This window comes from Sapajus apella, unplaced genomic scaffold (genome assembly GCF_009761245.1).
Source record: "Sapajus apella isolate SASKATOON/1434 unplaced genomic scaffold, GSC_monkey_1.0 scaffold79, whole genome shotgun sequence".
In the NCBI taxonomy this organism is placed as follows: Eukaryota; Metazoa; Chordata; class Mammalia; order Primates; family Cebidae; genus Sapajus; species Sapajus apella.
Window position 1 is genome coordinate 8266002 of NW_022437019.1, and position 14995 is coordinate 8280996.

Here is a 14995-nt window from a genome sequence, read left to right on the forward strand (position 1 = left end):
CTATCATTACCATTATTGTAGAGGTAGTAGTGTCATTATTATTTTGACTGCTCATTCACAGCACTATACATATTCAGCCAATTTATACAGTTAAGATAGAAAAAACAAAATAATAAGTTAATACATTAAGGTCCTTTTATGCACTCTTGATTGCAAATTTTCTTGTTTGAAGACCTGAGTGTCTATTCCTTCCTCTCTGAAGGCCTTGTCACAACCAACGTCCTACCTTCATCCCATCCCCAATTTCTCATTCACAGTAAATTCAGTTAGCATCCACCCTTGCTCCTCCCACTCACAGCAGATCTATGTTTCCATGCTGAATTCACTTTATTAGGCCTTAGCTAACTTATCAGCCATCTCCACTGTAACACCCTGGGCCCCTTCCTTCACCTAAGATCTCCACATGTGACTGACAAAGTAGATCTGTTAATTTCTGAATGTGACATAATAAGAAAACATGATAAAAGTTTCGTTTCATTAGGAATTCTAGGGGACATAGAGAACACAAACACCCACCAGATGTTTGCTTCATCACAGAGATGTTAAACAGCAGGAAATATGACACAGTGTTTTAAGAATGAAGTAGACCTTCAAAATCAGTCTAGTCTGATTTTTGTATATTTTGAGATGAAGAAATTACAGGTTCAAAGAGAAATAACTTCCTTAAGGTCATTTGGCTGCATGATAACACAACCAAAATGGAAACCTTTAAACAGGAATTATACAGTATGTAGAGCTCTATACGCAGCTGCCTCATTTTATCAAAGTAAGTGAAGAATAGGGTTTTATTGCAGAACATGAACTGGGTAGGTCTTCAGAAAATCACTAAAGGACAATGTATCAATTTGATTGACAATGCAAGACTGCTAATGTGCAATAAAATGGCAACAAAGCAAAATAGCAACAAAACAAAGAGGCAACAAAGCAAAATTGCAACAAAGCTTTTAACTGCTTACATGTGAGTTGAAAAACTAACTAAAAGACAGCAAAGGCTACAGGCACAGATGTCCATATATAGAACTTCACAATTTTATTTTTATTCAAAATCCATCTTCCATGAAAGTGGATAGTAGAGATAAACTGAATAAACTTAAAATTACTTATGCTAGATATTTATGATACATAAGCCCAGTAACAGAATGTCAAAAGAAGGTAAGACCTAGATTGACAAGATTCTGGCACTTCTTTGCAATTCACCTAATATTTTTTCTTCAGGCAAACCTTGATTGAGTCATGGTTTTAACATTCATTTTTTTAGAGTGTCATTTTGTGACAGAAAAATCCTGTTTGCCTCTAAAAGATAAAATAATATTCTTCATCTCTGCAGGTACATATGCGCTCTCATTTTGAGACTGATCTTTAATTTTCCCCATTTTCATCAAGATACACATACACATTGCTTTCCAAAATATGAAAACAGTGGCTCAAGTAGGGAACACACTTTTGAAAATTGGACAGGGAGTGGTAGAGACTTCGGTAAACTGGAGATTGTATGACCCACTTGTTGAGACAGGTGATAATTTAGCTCAACATAAATATTTTTACATGGAAATGAGGGCTTTCCCAGATATTTAAGATATAAAAATGTTTTACATTTCCATGAAAATTCTCGGTTGTTTAATATTAGTTGATAAATAAAAAAATTTAACTCTGATCATCTTAAAGACCCATTCTATAGGCAAGAGTCAGATAATTGGCGACCAATTCAGAAGCTCTGACTTTACCTCTTTGGAGTAATTTCCCAGTAAGCAAAATTACAACTCAGCTTGATTTTTAAGATTTAGCCCTAAAATTTTATTTTTGTACCAATCCTACTTCACTCTTAGTCACTAATATTGGTAACAGGAAACCACCCATAAGGTAATGTGATCATTAGGCGATTACAATTGGTGTCCATGATTGCATTACCTCTGTAACCAGGAGCCATTACACAGTTTATGAATTACACATTGTCTTTTATACTACATAGCTCTTCACCACTTAGCAGTGAACAATAGATGTAATGATGAAAATCAAGGTACATGGTGCTATTAGTCATGTGAGTATAATGAAATTAGAAATCGTATTTGGCAACTAATCCAGTAAACTCACTTGTCTAAACTGAAGCTTTCATCTTTGATTCTTGTCAGCAATGTAACTTATTTATTGTACTTCAGTGTCTCTAAAGAAAGATATCATCTTATAAAGCTGGTAGTGAAGTGCTTATGGGCAAAACATTTAGGTTTGTGGTGGACATGGAAGAAGAACTAATTTTAAGAAAATTTAACTTTTTAGTGTATTTTCGTGTCATCATTCTGGAACATGGTGTACTACAGAGTAGTTAATTTTGGAGTGGATAAATTGGAAAACAGAGAAATGTGAAAAATTAGACATCTATGATGTGTTTTCTATGTTAAATGTAAAGCACTGTCAATTTCTTGAACAGCAGAGATACCCATATATAAAAGCAGGCCGGGCACGGTGGCTCACACCTATAATCCTACCACTTTGGGAGGCAGATCACTAGATCAGGAGTTCAAGACTCCTGATCTTGTCAACATGGTGAAATCCTGTCTCTACTAAAAAATACAAAAATTAGCTGGCATGGTGGCAGGTGCCAGTAGTTTCAGCTGCACAGGAGGCTGAGGCAGGAGAATCACTTGAACCTGGGTGGTGGAGTTTGCAGTGAGCTGAGACCACACCGTTGCACTCCAGCCTGGGCAACAGAGCAAGAATCAGTCTCAAAAAAAGAAAGAAAGAAAGAAACAAAACAAAACAAAACAAAAAGAAATAAGAAAAAACTGCAAACTAGGCCAGGCACAGTGGTTCACGCCTGTAGTCCCTGGCAGGTAGATCACTTGAGGTCAGGAGTTTGAGACGAGCGTGGCCAATATGGTGAAACCCCATCTCTACTAAAAATACAAAAATAAGCCAGGCATGGTGGCTGTGCATCTGTCACCCCAGCTACTCTAGAGGCTGAGGCATGAATCTCTTGAACCCAGGAGGCGGAGGTTGCAGTGAGCTGAGATCTTGGCACTGCACTCCAGCCTGCGCTACAGAGCAAGACTTTGTCTCAATAAATAAACAAATAAATAAAAGCAAACAAAAAATGACATTGTAAATCATGTTTCACATATTGGTCAATCCTTTTTCCTTGGGGTTTTACTATCTGTTTCTATTTTGCTGGATGTACCACTAAAATAGATGTTCTTGGTCTTTTAAATGAAATACATTGAGTGGCAGGTGAGAATGGTAAGCTCTAGTCAGCCCCTAATCTGTATGCCCCGCAAATTCTTTTCTAGAATGTTGTGCAACACAATGTTGTGGCCTTCATAAAAATCTCCTTTTTAAAAAAAGAAGGTAAAATATTGTAAAAAGAATACATTATTTTCCTCATTGCTATTTGCTGCACTTTCCAGTCAGTGATATGCTTAAAAGTACATATCTGCAATGCTGAATAGCATTATTTTCTGAAACTGGAAAAATAAGATGAAGGAATCACTCTCTTACATCAAATAGGGCAAAAACAATCTTCAATGAGTTTGTGTGTAGAGTATCATCTCTGTAGGCTCATTCTTCATTCTCTCACTCACATTTTTGCATTTTCAAAAAAATTTGTTTTAAATTTATTTTGGGGCAGCAGCTTTTTTGGAGAGATATATTAGTTATATCAGTCACACTGATGTTGAGTGTCTCTTAAATATAGCTAAATTAGGATTTTCAGTTGAGTTAGAAAATACCAACAACTTGGATTTTAAAAATGCTTTTAGACCTGGTTGGTTTTGATATTGTTAAAAAATATAAATTTTTAAATTTATTATAAATAGTAGTCATGCAAACCATTTATTATATATTCTCTCAAATGGAATGTTTTTTCAAAGAACAAGTTTTCACAAATACACTAGATTCAACAGGTTCTGAGTTAAAGCCAGATTTGAATGGTCATGTGTAGGTCCACTTAACTAGTGACTAATACATCCCATAAGCTGTAAATAACTTTTATGAAAAATGAAAGGATGTAATTGCTAAATTAAGTTTCTCACTTGATACTTTTGCTATATCTGAATATAATTGCTATTCCTACAGGTTAACATATTGTTAATTCATATATATGGCTATCATATTAAATGCTAATACTTCATTGTTGCATGTTTCTGTAAAAGTAGCTATAATTAAGCTTAGGAACAGTTTTTATTTTAATTCATCTCTTTATGGAGTAAATTTCTGGATCTGAATAAAAAACTCTACCCACTGAATAACCTTAAACAAATAACTTAGCCCATCTATACTTTAGTTTCCTCCCCATCTTGCAAAATAATAGTCTCTTTCTCAGAAGCTTCATGTGAGAAATAAAATACCACTGTGCATATGACATAGTTGCTAGAAAGTCATAAAACCCATTGTTCCTTCCTAACCCAAAAATTGAGCTACATTTCCTAGCCTCATTTTCTGTCTGTGGGAATATGCAGCTAGTTCTTGCCAATAGAACATAAGCAGAAATGACGTGTGTCACCTTCAAACCAAACAATTTTCCTTTGATTTCACAGAACTTCTCTATGCCATCTCCCTCCACCCCTTAAAAACTATCTCCCCACTAGGTAATGTGAACACAACCTTGGAATTTAAAACCCAAATATGTGATTTTCAACATAATATACTAATATTCCAGAATCACAATGGAAAGAAAATAGGTTATCATTTTCGGTTAACATTTTTGTTTAAGGTGTATAATAACATATTACTAAGAACAAAACAAATGGAGGAGGAGACCTGATTCCTCTAAATTAAAAACCTAAATGCCAAGGAGTTCATTTTTGCACTTGTTTTTAAAATATATTGAAAACTTGATTAAGGAAAAACATTCTAGAAAAATATTCATTTATAAAGAAAGTGGCTCTTACATTAGGACATTGACAGTGTAACCTTGGTTATATCAGGATTACAAATAAATGCTGAGGACAAGGACTTTAAAGAAGCACCTAATCAAATGCACTCCTTTTATAGATAAGGAAATTTCATCCCAGGGAGGGTAAGTGACTTCCCCACGGCTGCTCCAGGCCCAGCTCGATTTACATAATTTATACATTTTCCTCTCCTGAGACCAAAGTTAACTTTCTAAATTGAAACTTAAAAATAAAATTAAAATCTATTACCGTGCAATCATCCACTGGCTTATTTTAAGATATTACGCTGCTTCAAGTAGTTTGAAAAATTTAGTATTGACTAAAATAGGCTCACAACTCACTGAGACTCAGGAGTAACGGGAGACTGGAGGATTGGTGACGTAGTTATTTATTTCTCTTATTTCATTTAGGTTTTTTTGTCTCCTGCTTTCAACATCTTTGATTAAAACAATTGCATTAACTTGTATTTTTTTTTTTTTTTTACTTTCCTTTTTTTCTGCCAAAGTAGATCACCTAAGTGATGAGTCAAGTTTTGTGCATGTTTCCTTAGTTTACCAGGGACATTTAAATTAAAACATCCTGAAAGGTGGAAGCTATTGTTTTTTACTTAAAGAAGCATTTTATTTGTACGTAAATATTGATGTAGGCAGAGAAGGTTGGACTTGAGCTTGATATTAATTAATAAAGTAAATAGGAGCAGAGACTTTGGGATAGGTGTAATATATCAAGAAAATCTCAGGTAGAGAAACAGTATGATGGGAAATGAGGCACAACATTTAAAGATGTAGAGTAGTTTATAAATATTTTAGAAATCGGGCAACAAGCATGAACTTCATCCACGGAGCTGGTGTTTCTAAAATTGTGATCTGCATGTCACTGGTGTAAAGGAAGATAAATTTAGTGGTACACATATTTTTCATTTTCCTAGTTATATATTCCTTGTGATAAAAATCAGGAAAATATAACTAAAACATGAAACCTAAGAAAAGAAGTGGCATTAAAAACAACAAAAACAAAATAATTTATATGGTTATGCCAAAAATAATTATGAAGACATTTCATGAAACACTGATGTTTTGGATGCATTGCTAAAGATAATATGACAAATTTAATGGTATCCTGACTTGGGAGAAATATGATCTATTTCTTCGTGATTCATTATGATGGCATGAGGATCCTAACAATGTAGGTTCCTCTAAGAAACTCATTTGTCCACTTTTCTAGCCCGCATCGCAGGATGACAACAGGAAGAACAAACAGTCAAAAATTATAGATAGAATTTGGTGAGCTGGTCATGGCAACATGACAGAAAGAATAAACTCTTCTAGTTTAAAGTACACAATGAGCAATGGAACATACATACATATAATAGCATTCTGCATTATGTATTTCATTGATGAACAACATGTCATTTTATCAATATAATTGTTACGAGTGATTAATTCAACGGTTACCTGTAATAATCTCTAAGCCAGACACCAGGTTAATAATCCATGATGACTATTAGTCTGGTGGCTGGCTTAGAGTTGATTAAAATAAGGTTTCTGCTGTGAAGATTATGTAGTGGAGTAATGGGTCAGGGACTAGGGACTAAGAAGTAAAACAAGTGCTGAAGCAACACAAGGCAGAAATCATGTTTTCTTGAGGTGGGTGCAAATGCTCTTGGAGGAGTTAATGAAATATTAATGATAGTGATAATAATAGTAATAATGTTGCCTTCCATTTGCCAAGTGCTTCCGATTTGTCAGGCACATTTTTAATGCAGTATCTTTCTTAATCCTTGGAGCAACCCTGTTGATACTGGTGATACTGGGCTCAAATATATTAAATGATTTATACGAAGTCACGCCACTAGTAAGTGGCAAAGCTGGTGTTAAAACCTGAGCTGTCTAACTCAAATGGTGAACATTCTTAAAAATTGTTTCAAGTTGGTTTGGTGTTAAGATCAGTGAAGGCACTGTTGAAGAGATGCCATTGATTTAAGCCTTAAGGTCATAGACGGTAGTGATGCATTAAGAAGCCGCTCAAAACAGAAAGAGATTAGGATTCCATGTGACTGTAAGACTGGTTAGTTAAACACAGAAAAATATTAACAGATCAGTTCTTTCACAAGCTGGGGAATTATATAAAACAATGTTGGAAAGTTCCTGAGACCAGATTCTCACACACTAGAAACAGTTATGCTTAATTGAACCTCCTGCATTATTGAGACATGATGAAAGGGCTATATAAGGGGCTCATTGGGCCATGATGGGAGTCAAATAGTGTGATTAAGAGCATGAATCTCAGAGCAGACCATTTGAGTTTCTCTCTCTGTACTTGCACTTGTTCCCTGCGGGTAAATGAACCCTTCGAAGTCTCAATTTTCTCATCTGCAGTGATACCATCTGTGTTAATAATAGTAAGTGTGACTATGGTTATGAGAAAGTAGATCATTTACACATAGTCCTTGCTATGGTGCATGCCGTTAGTGCTTAGTAAGTGCTAGCTTTCATAATTAAGGTGAAAAGCATAGACTGGAGATAAGAGAGACTGACAGCAGGCACATAACTTAATAAGCTACTGACACATTCCAGATGAGAACAGACAAAATCATGAACTGGGACAGTGGCAATGGCAACTGAAAAGAGGACAGTTACACAAGATATTTCAGAAGCATAAGTGCCTTCATGATTCATTAGATGTGGGAGGAAGAGACATGACTCTGAGTGTTCACGCCTGGCTCACTGGGGCAATGGTGGTTCTTTTACCAGATATAGAACAATCAGGAAGGAATTACAGTTTGAAGTAGAACTCATGGATCCAGAATCTGTTCTAGCATATTGACAATAAATTTAAAATATTCTTCAAATCTTATCAATCTACCACAGGGTAAATCTTTTTCTCAACTGTAGTACAGATAAAACTAATAATAAAGGAGATGATTCAGATGGTGATGCAAGGACTCTCTCCTAGCATTAAATTACCTGGTAAGCAAATTATTTCCTATGAAATGCTTCTTCTATTCTTCTGTTTACATCAAAGAGACTGTTTTGATTTGGTACAAATTGCACTTTACTCAAGCTCTAATATCTTTTTCTCGCTCTTTCTCTGATTTTCAACATATTCAAAGTCTAGGGAACACAAATATATGCACTTACAGTATAATGGTATTCACTTGTTTTTAAATCATATTTTTATACCACTTATATTTTTATCAAATGTCCTGGTTTTCCAGTGATAGTCCTTATATAAATCTCCTTTAAAAGTTAATTTCACTAAAAAAACCATGTATCAAGGAATACTTACTATGCAGCCATACAAAATGAAAACATGTTCTTTGAAGGAACATCGATGGAGTTGGAAACCAGTATCCTTATCAAACTAATACAGGAAAAGAAAACCAAATATCACATGTTCTCACTTATAAGTGGGAGTTAAATATGATAACACATGGACACATAGAAGGGAACAACAGATACTGGGGGCCTTTGAGAGGGTAGAGGTAGGGAGGAGGGGAGGATCAGGGAAACTAATGGGTACTGGGCTTAATACCTAGGTGATGAAACAATCCGTAAAACAAACCCCCGTGACACAAGTTTACCTACAAAACAAATCTGTACATGTACTCCCAAACTTAAAAGTTAAAACAAAATAATAAAATTCATTTTACTTTCAATAAACCTACCATGAATCAATTTAAAGAAAAAACAATTAGGAATTAGAAGGACAGTCACTACTTGGATGTAACAAAACTTGAATGAATAAAGGTTGAAAAATCCTTCACTAAGTTATGTCAAAATTTGGCAATATTCCTGCCCAGTTACAAAAGAGGCATCTTAAAGGGAGATACGTTTACCACAAGTCTAAAAGAAAATCACATTATAATTAAGATTGAGCTCCTGATAACTTCCCAAGAAAGTTGTGAAGGTAACTTCCTTGTAATATTCATTAGTTACAGAGCTATGCTTTGAAGATAAGAAGAGCATCAGAAATCAAGCAAATATCAAGCAAAAACTTTCAGTTATTAAAAAATCAACTGTCACAGAAATCAGGCTGCTTTTTGATTATCAACACTAATTTTCAGGTCAGCCCTTTCTCTTCAAGAAGCCCATTGAAATAGTACTACACACAAAATACCAACCAGCAGAAGCTAGGAGTGGAAGAGAAGGCCAACTGTGAAGGCTATCCACAATATTAAGACTCACAAAGGAGTTGATGAGATCAGTTACATGATGGTACTCAATATAAAATGAAGTATCTTCTCAATACTGTTTTGCTGTGATTTCCTTGGGAAGATTAACAGCCTTGTGGGACCTGGTTAATTCTTTTTGCTATGCTTAAAGTAAGTAGATGATTTTCTCCCACAAATGTCTCTTAATAGGTAGTAAATTCCCTGGATCATTCTCCACATGAGACACTGGGGAGGGGTAAGGTTAGGCTCCGTGATGTAAAATCAAAGCTTCTCTCTCCGCCATTAGGGCTTCATACCACTCTTTGGCTCAAAACAACTAAACAAGAAATCATCTAGTCATGAGTTTGTGGGTTCTGTTTTAGAGTGCTGAAATAATTATAGAACTATGAATATACAACAGAACTTAATGCCCAATCTCTCATTCTGGAAGCATGAAGAATTGGAGATTAATTTTACATGTGTTTTTTTTTTTTTCTTTTTCCACAGATGGAAGACTTCACTTCTAAGGCAATTCTGACCTTTTTTTTTTAACCAAATGAAAGATTGTTTAGTACTTGATGGTCAAGTTTCTTGTAAATAAGGGAACAGAAGGCCATTTTAAAAGAGTATACTCAAGCATTAGTAGGATAGTTTTTCAGATTATTTTTTTCAAAAGAAAAGAGCCTTCCCTTATGAGACAGCTGCAAATGCGCAAAACAGTGTTATAGCCAGATAACTGTTTGATTTGGAGGATTACTTCTTTTAAAAGTAGAATCATAAATTTCCATCTTTGTGTAGGTCCTTTATTTGCTTCTCTCTATAAAGTAGAACAAGGCCTGATTCCAAATTATTGTGTACAAAAAAATATGTCCTATGAATTCTAGAAAATAATCAGATGTGAGTGAATAAATCAACAGAAAATAGCTCAACTCCTGAAAATATGTTTCAAATGATATCTTAATAAATGGTAAGCTGAGAACAATGTTTGTATTTGAAATTTGAACATATGTAAATTAACAAAATTTTAAAAGGAATAGTGGAGCGATCTGCCTGGAGAATATATGCAGCACTGCTGAGAGTTGGAACAGGCCGTCCATGAGACAGATCTGGTCTGGAAACATATCTAACTGCCTGGCATAGGGTTTTATGTCAATTAATTGATATGATTACAAATCACAAGATTTAATATAAAAATATTTAGTTTGGCTTGTCTTAAAATAATTCTCAAGCCCTGACCATATTATGCCTCCTGCACATACCATAATAATAATTAATATTAGCAAGCGTTACTATTGACCAAGTGCTCACTAAGTGCCAGCTATCATTTTAAGTATTTTACTTTATTCATATTTTGCATACAGACAGTCTCCCTGTGATGCAATTTTTAAAATGCATATTAGGTATCTGGAAAAGCTGATCTCAGAGATCCAATACATTTGCCCAATGTCTACAGCTCATAAATGATATAGTTGGGATTAGAACCCAGTCCTTTGGGTTCAAAGGAACTCAACACTTGGTCTATTATCCACTGATGGACAAGTTTAAAATACTAAACTACTAAATGGAGACTGAATCCATTTCCACTATGTTCACTTGTAAAAAAAATCATTCTTCCTGTGTGAAATGTGGTGATTTCACTGTATTATAAAACATACTTTTTTTTTTTTTTTTTTTTTTTTGGAGATGGAGTTTCGCTCTTGTTACCCAGGCTGGAGTGCAATGGCGTGATTTCGGCTCACCGCAACCTCTGCCTGCTGGGTTCAGTCAATTCTCCTGCCACAGCCTCCCGAGTAGCTGGGACTACAGGCGCATGCCACCATGCCCAGCTAATTTTTTGTACTTTTAGTAGAGACGGGGTTTCACCATGTTGACCAGGATGGTCTTGATCTCTTGACCTTGTGATCCACCCGACATCTAATAAATATTTTCTTTTTCCATAATTGGTATTCATTTTTCCTTAAATAAATCAGGGAATAATTTACTAATCCAATTTGAATCCAATTTGCTCAAATTGATATATTTATGTTTACTCTACTTGAATTTCAATTACAATTTTTTCTAGAAAATTGAAACACTTCATTTAATTTTCTGATTATCATTTGTAGAAAGAAACCTTCCAAATCATGTATATCACAATTTCAACTCTGGAAGGGTCATTCGAAATTCTTTGCAAGTGCATCTTACCAGAAGTTGTCTTCACTACTTCAGTCGTATTTCTTAGACCAACAAAAGAAAATTGATAAAGTCTCCAGGATCTTGTGTCACCCACTTCAACAGAACTTCGCTTCCATTGATAAACAATTTCTTCTCGTGGATAGCCATCTGCCGTGAGATAGGAAATCTCACATTAAAAATTTTTATAAATTAGCATATACAGCAACCATTGTCTATGAACAGGACACTGAGGTAAAGGCTGTGAGTGATAGTTACAAGCTAGGTGAGGATCTTGGACCAAAGGGCATTGCATTGGGGATGTAAATTACAATGACATTCCATCCTAATGGGAAGTAATATTCAAAAGTACAAAGGTCAAATTGACTCTTGAAAATCATTTAAATGACATAGAAAGTATACTACATGTGGCTTTATATATGGCATATGCATACTTTACATCATCTGGAATAGTGCATACAAAGTGACCAGTCTAGAATAAATAGTAGAAATACGAATTCTTATATCACAATAAAAGGCAGCCCACAGAGCAAGATTTCAGTCACATAGAAACGGAAAATAATAAGATCAGAATAGACTCAAAATTCTCCAAAGAATACATTTGAGGTAGAAGATAGTTGGAGAAAATAACCTCAATTATTTATTATCTTTCTTTCTCAATTTGTCAGGGTTCCATTTTAATATACACAGAAATACACAATTAAAAGCAGCAGTAAGTAGAAATGCTAAGAGGAAGATATCAATGAGTTTGTACTAATAGGATAGAAAATATTTATTGAAAACATCATACTGGGAGGCGAGATAAAGTAGTGGTTATGAGTACCATTTCCCAGACATTCTACCATGGACAAGTGTATATTTTTCCTCCTAAAGTGTCTGCTCTCTTAGAGAGGATAATAGCACTTCTTTCATGGAATTGATGGTCAATGTGTACTTGTTGAATGGACAAACATTATTATGAAGTCAACTGTAGAATTAGCTTTTTCAAGAAAATAAATAAAAAAACAGAAATAATTTTAACAATTTGTCTACTAATAACGCTAATTGTTATGTAATAATAAATTACAATAATCAAAGATTAATTTGACTATGAACACTGATTGAGTACGTGAATAGAATCTCACATATTTCCTCCCTTCTGTTCCTTTTGATGCAGCTTTATCTATTATATGTTTACACCAATTAAAGAGGGGGAAAAAGGAGTCCCTAGAGAACTGTTGCAGGGGATAGAGAGCGCTGCGGAAGGATGTGATGAAAATTGAGAACAATGATGATGTACAACTTGGGCAACATGATGAAGCCCCATCTCTTCAAAACATACAAAAATCAGCTGGATATGAAATCCCAGCTACCCTGGAGGCTGAGGTGGGAGGATCAATCGAGTCCCAGAAGTGAAAGCTGCAGTGAGCTGAGATCACACCACTGCACACTCCAGCCTGGGCAACAGAACAAGACCGCGTCTCAAAAAAACAAAAACAAACAAACAAAAAACAATGATAATATAAGACAACTTTCTGCAGAGAATGTGCTGGTAACTGAATTATTCTGATAGCAATAGGTAACATTAAATTGTGTAAATTGTGTTTGTTTGGGTTCAGAGGACAGTTTTCAACTGGCCACCTGTTGGCACAGAAATCAACAGTTTTTTGAGTTTTAGCTGTTGCAATAAAGAAGTAGTCTCACTTGGAAAATTAAAAGAAAGCAGGGCTAATCTCTCTAAAGTTTGGGGAAGCTTTAATTTTATAATCAAATGTATTTCATTCTTGGATTTGGTAAAATATGGAATAAGTTTTATAATGAGAATTTTTCTGGATAAATATGAAGTACAGTGATAGTTTTCCTCTGGTTGCCTCTGGTATTGATGAAGTGATAAACAGGTGATTACTTCTCTGGTCATTAACTTTGGAGGAGACCCTTGTGGAGAAATTACATTTCTAAAAACATAATTTTAAAACCTCGAATCAGATTTTTATTTTGCCCAACATGCACAATTGGCAGACAAAAAATGTAAAAGGGTGATTGACTTTTCACAGATGCTGAAACAATAGTAAAGAAAATGTTCAGGGAAATTTAGGTTTGCTTGGCTTTGGTTCAGGCAGGATATATCTGTAAAGGTTACTAAAGCATAATCTGTGTTAGATCATCATGGATCCCCTTGCTGCATTCTATCATCTATCTGATAAAAATAATACATTAAATATAATGGTTTTATATTTGATCTTATTGTGTGTCAGGTAGCAGTTCACATACATTTTATCAATGAAATAATTTTGCTGTGGGGCAGGCCTTAACTAGCAGTGTGCTGCTATAGCCCCTTCCTAGGCCCATAGGAGGAAAAGGAAGAGGACTGCGCCCTCTCTATTGAGTCCAGACTTGGACTTACAATTCATTACCAAAAAAAAAAAAAAAAGGCTCTAGGCAACCACTGCCACTTTATTAAAAGTTTGCAATTCAATGAAACCAATTTGTAATTCTTAACAAAAAAAGTCCTTTTGCCAGAATCATCTTAATCAGAGCAACCTGGGATTGTGATGAGATACATGGTCAAAATCATCAAAGTCAACAACATAGTTTAATACAACTTTGCAATTCTTTATGCTTCTTTCAGTTAATTAACACTGCAATCAGAAAGACTGTAGGTAAGGAAGGATACAAATATAGAGGAAATGTTACTTACAACTGGAGAACTCCAAGGGGCAGGAGTGTTCATCCATTGGGAAGTTGTGCAATTGTAATTGGCACTCAGCATCAATGGTCAACCTAAGTAGAAAGATATTAAACATAAAATGGATTTTAGACATAATTTTAAACTGTAAATTTGCACAATTTTAAATGATAATTTGTTTTTATTTTCTAGAGAAAACCTTACACTCTGACTGAAAACACAAAGTTTTCCCCGATGAAGAAATCCACCAAGCCCAGGGAAAAAATTACATTAAGACTTAATGTAATCTGTTCATTTTCTCATGCCAAATAATAGCATCTTATTTACTTCAACTATATTTAATAAAAATTTATGATCACTTAAGTTTTTGGTTTTGGTTTTTCTCTTTGCAAATTTGTTGCTCAGGTGAGGCTGCTCAGTGAATATATTTAATTGAACAGAACCAACTGTTTCAAGAACTTAAGCTCATTTACTGTTTGCATGTAAATGAATGTTGATAATTCTAAGATCTTATTTGCTAATTAAATCAGGACCTTCTGTTTGTAAGAGCTTGTTAGCTGTTAGCTTTAATTACTAAGGTGAGTTTAAAAATACCTGTGTTACGCAATGGCATGGCACACATTATACGCTATGCTGTCACTAAATAGGATATTCTAGAGGATGTCATTAAATCGGATGTCATTAAATAGGATATTATAGAGTAGAAGAAACCTAATAACAAATAAGAAATGTTAAATGCACATACGCAGATATATTTGAAAAATGTTTGCCAGTGAGTCTTAATTAGTTTATGTATGCAGTGCTTATTAAAGCATACAGATTTTCTGAGTCTCAAGTCTTGGGCTGGAACTTGGTGGCTCACGCCTGTAATCCCAGCACTTTGGGAGGCTAAGGCGGGTGGATCACGAAGTCAAGAGATCGAGACCATCCTGGTCAACATGGTGAAACCCCGTCTCTACCAAAAATACAAAAAATTAGCTGGGCATGGTGGTGTGTGCCTGTAATCCCAGCTACTCAGGAGGCTGAGGCAGGAGAATTGCCTGAACCCAGGAGGCGGAGGTTGCGGTGAGCCAAAATCGCGCCATTGCACTCCAGCCTGGGTAACAAGAGCGAAACTCCGTC

At 35.0% G+C, this 14995-nt stretch overlaps 1 protein-coding gene across 3 annotated transcripts in view; it reads right to left on the bottom strand.

Moving 5' to 3' along the window:
* GABRG2 (gamma-aminobutyric acid type A receptor subunit gamma2) overlaps window positions 1–14995 on the bottom strand; it is a 98891-nt gene that overhangs the window by 43647 nt on the left and 40249 nt on the right. For all 3 annotated transcript variants that reach the window (XM_032252716.1, XM_032252715.1, XM_032252714.1), the window contains exons 5-6: window positions 13886–13968; window positions 11221–11358 (exon numbers count right to left, since the gene is read on the bottom strand). In XM_032252716.1, the coding sequence (XP_032108607.1) occupies window positions 11221–11358; window positions 13886–13968 (221 nt within the window). The remainder of the gene's footprint in view (window positions 1–11220; window positions 11359–13885; window positions 13969–14995) is intronic.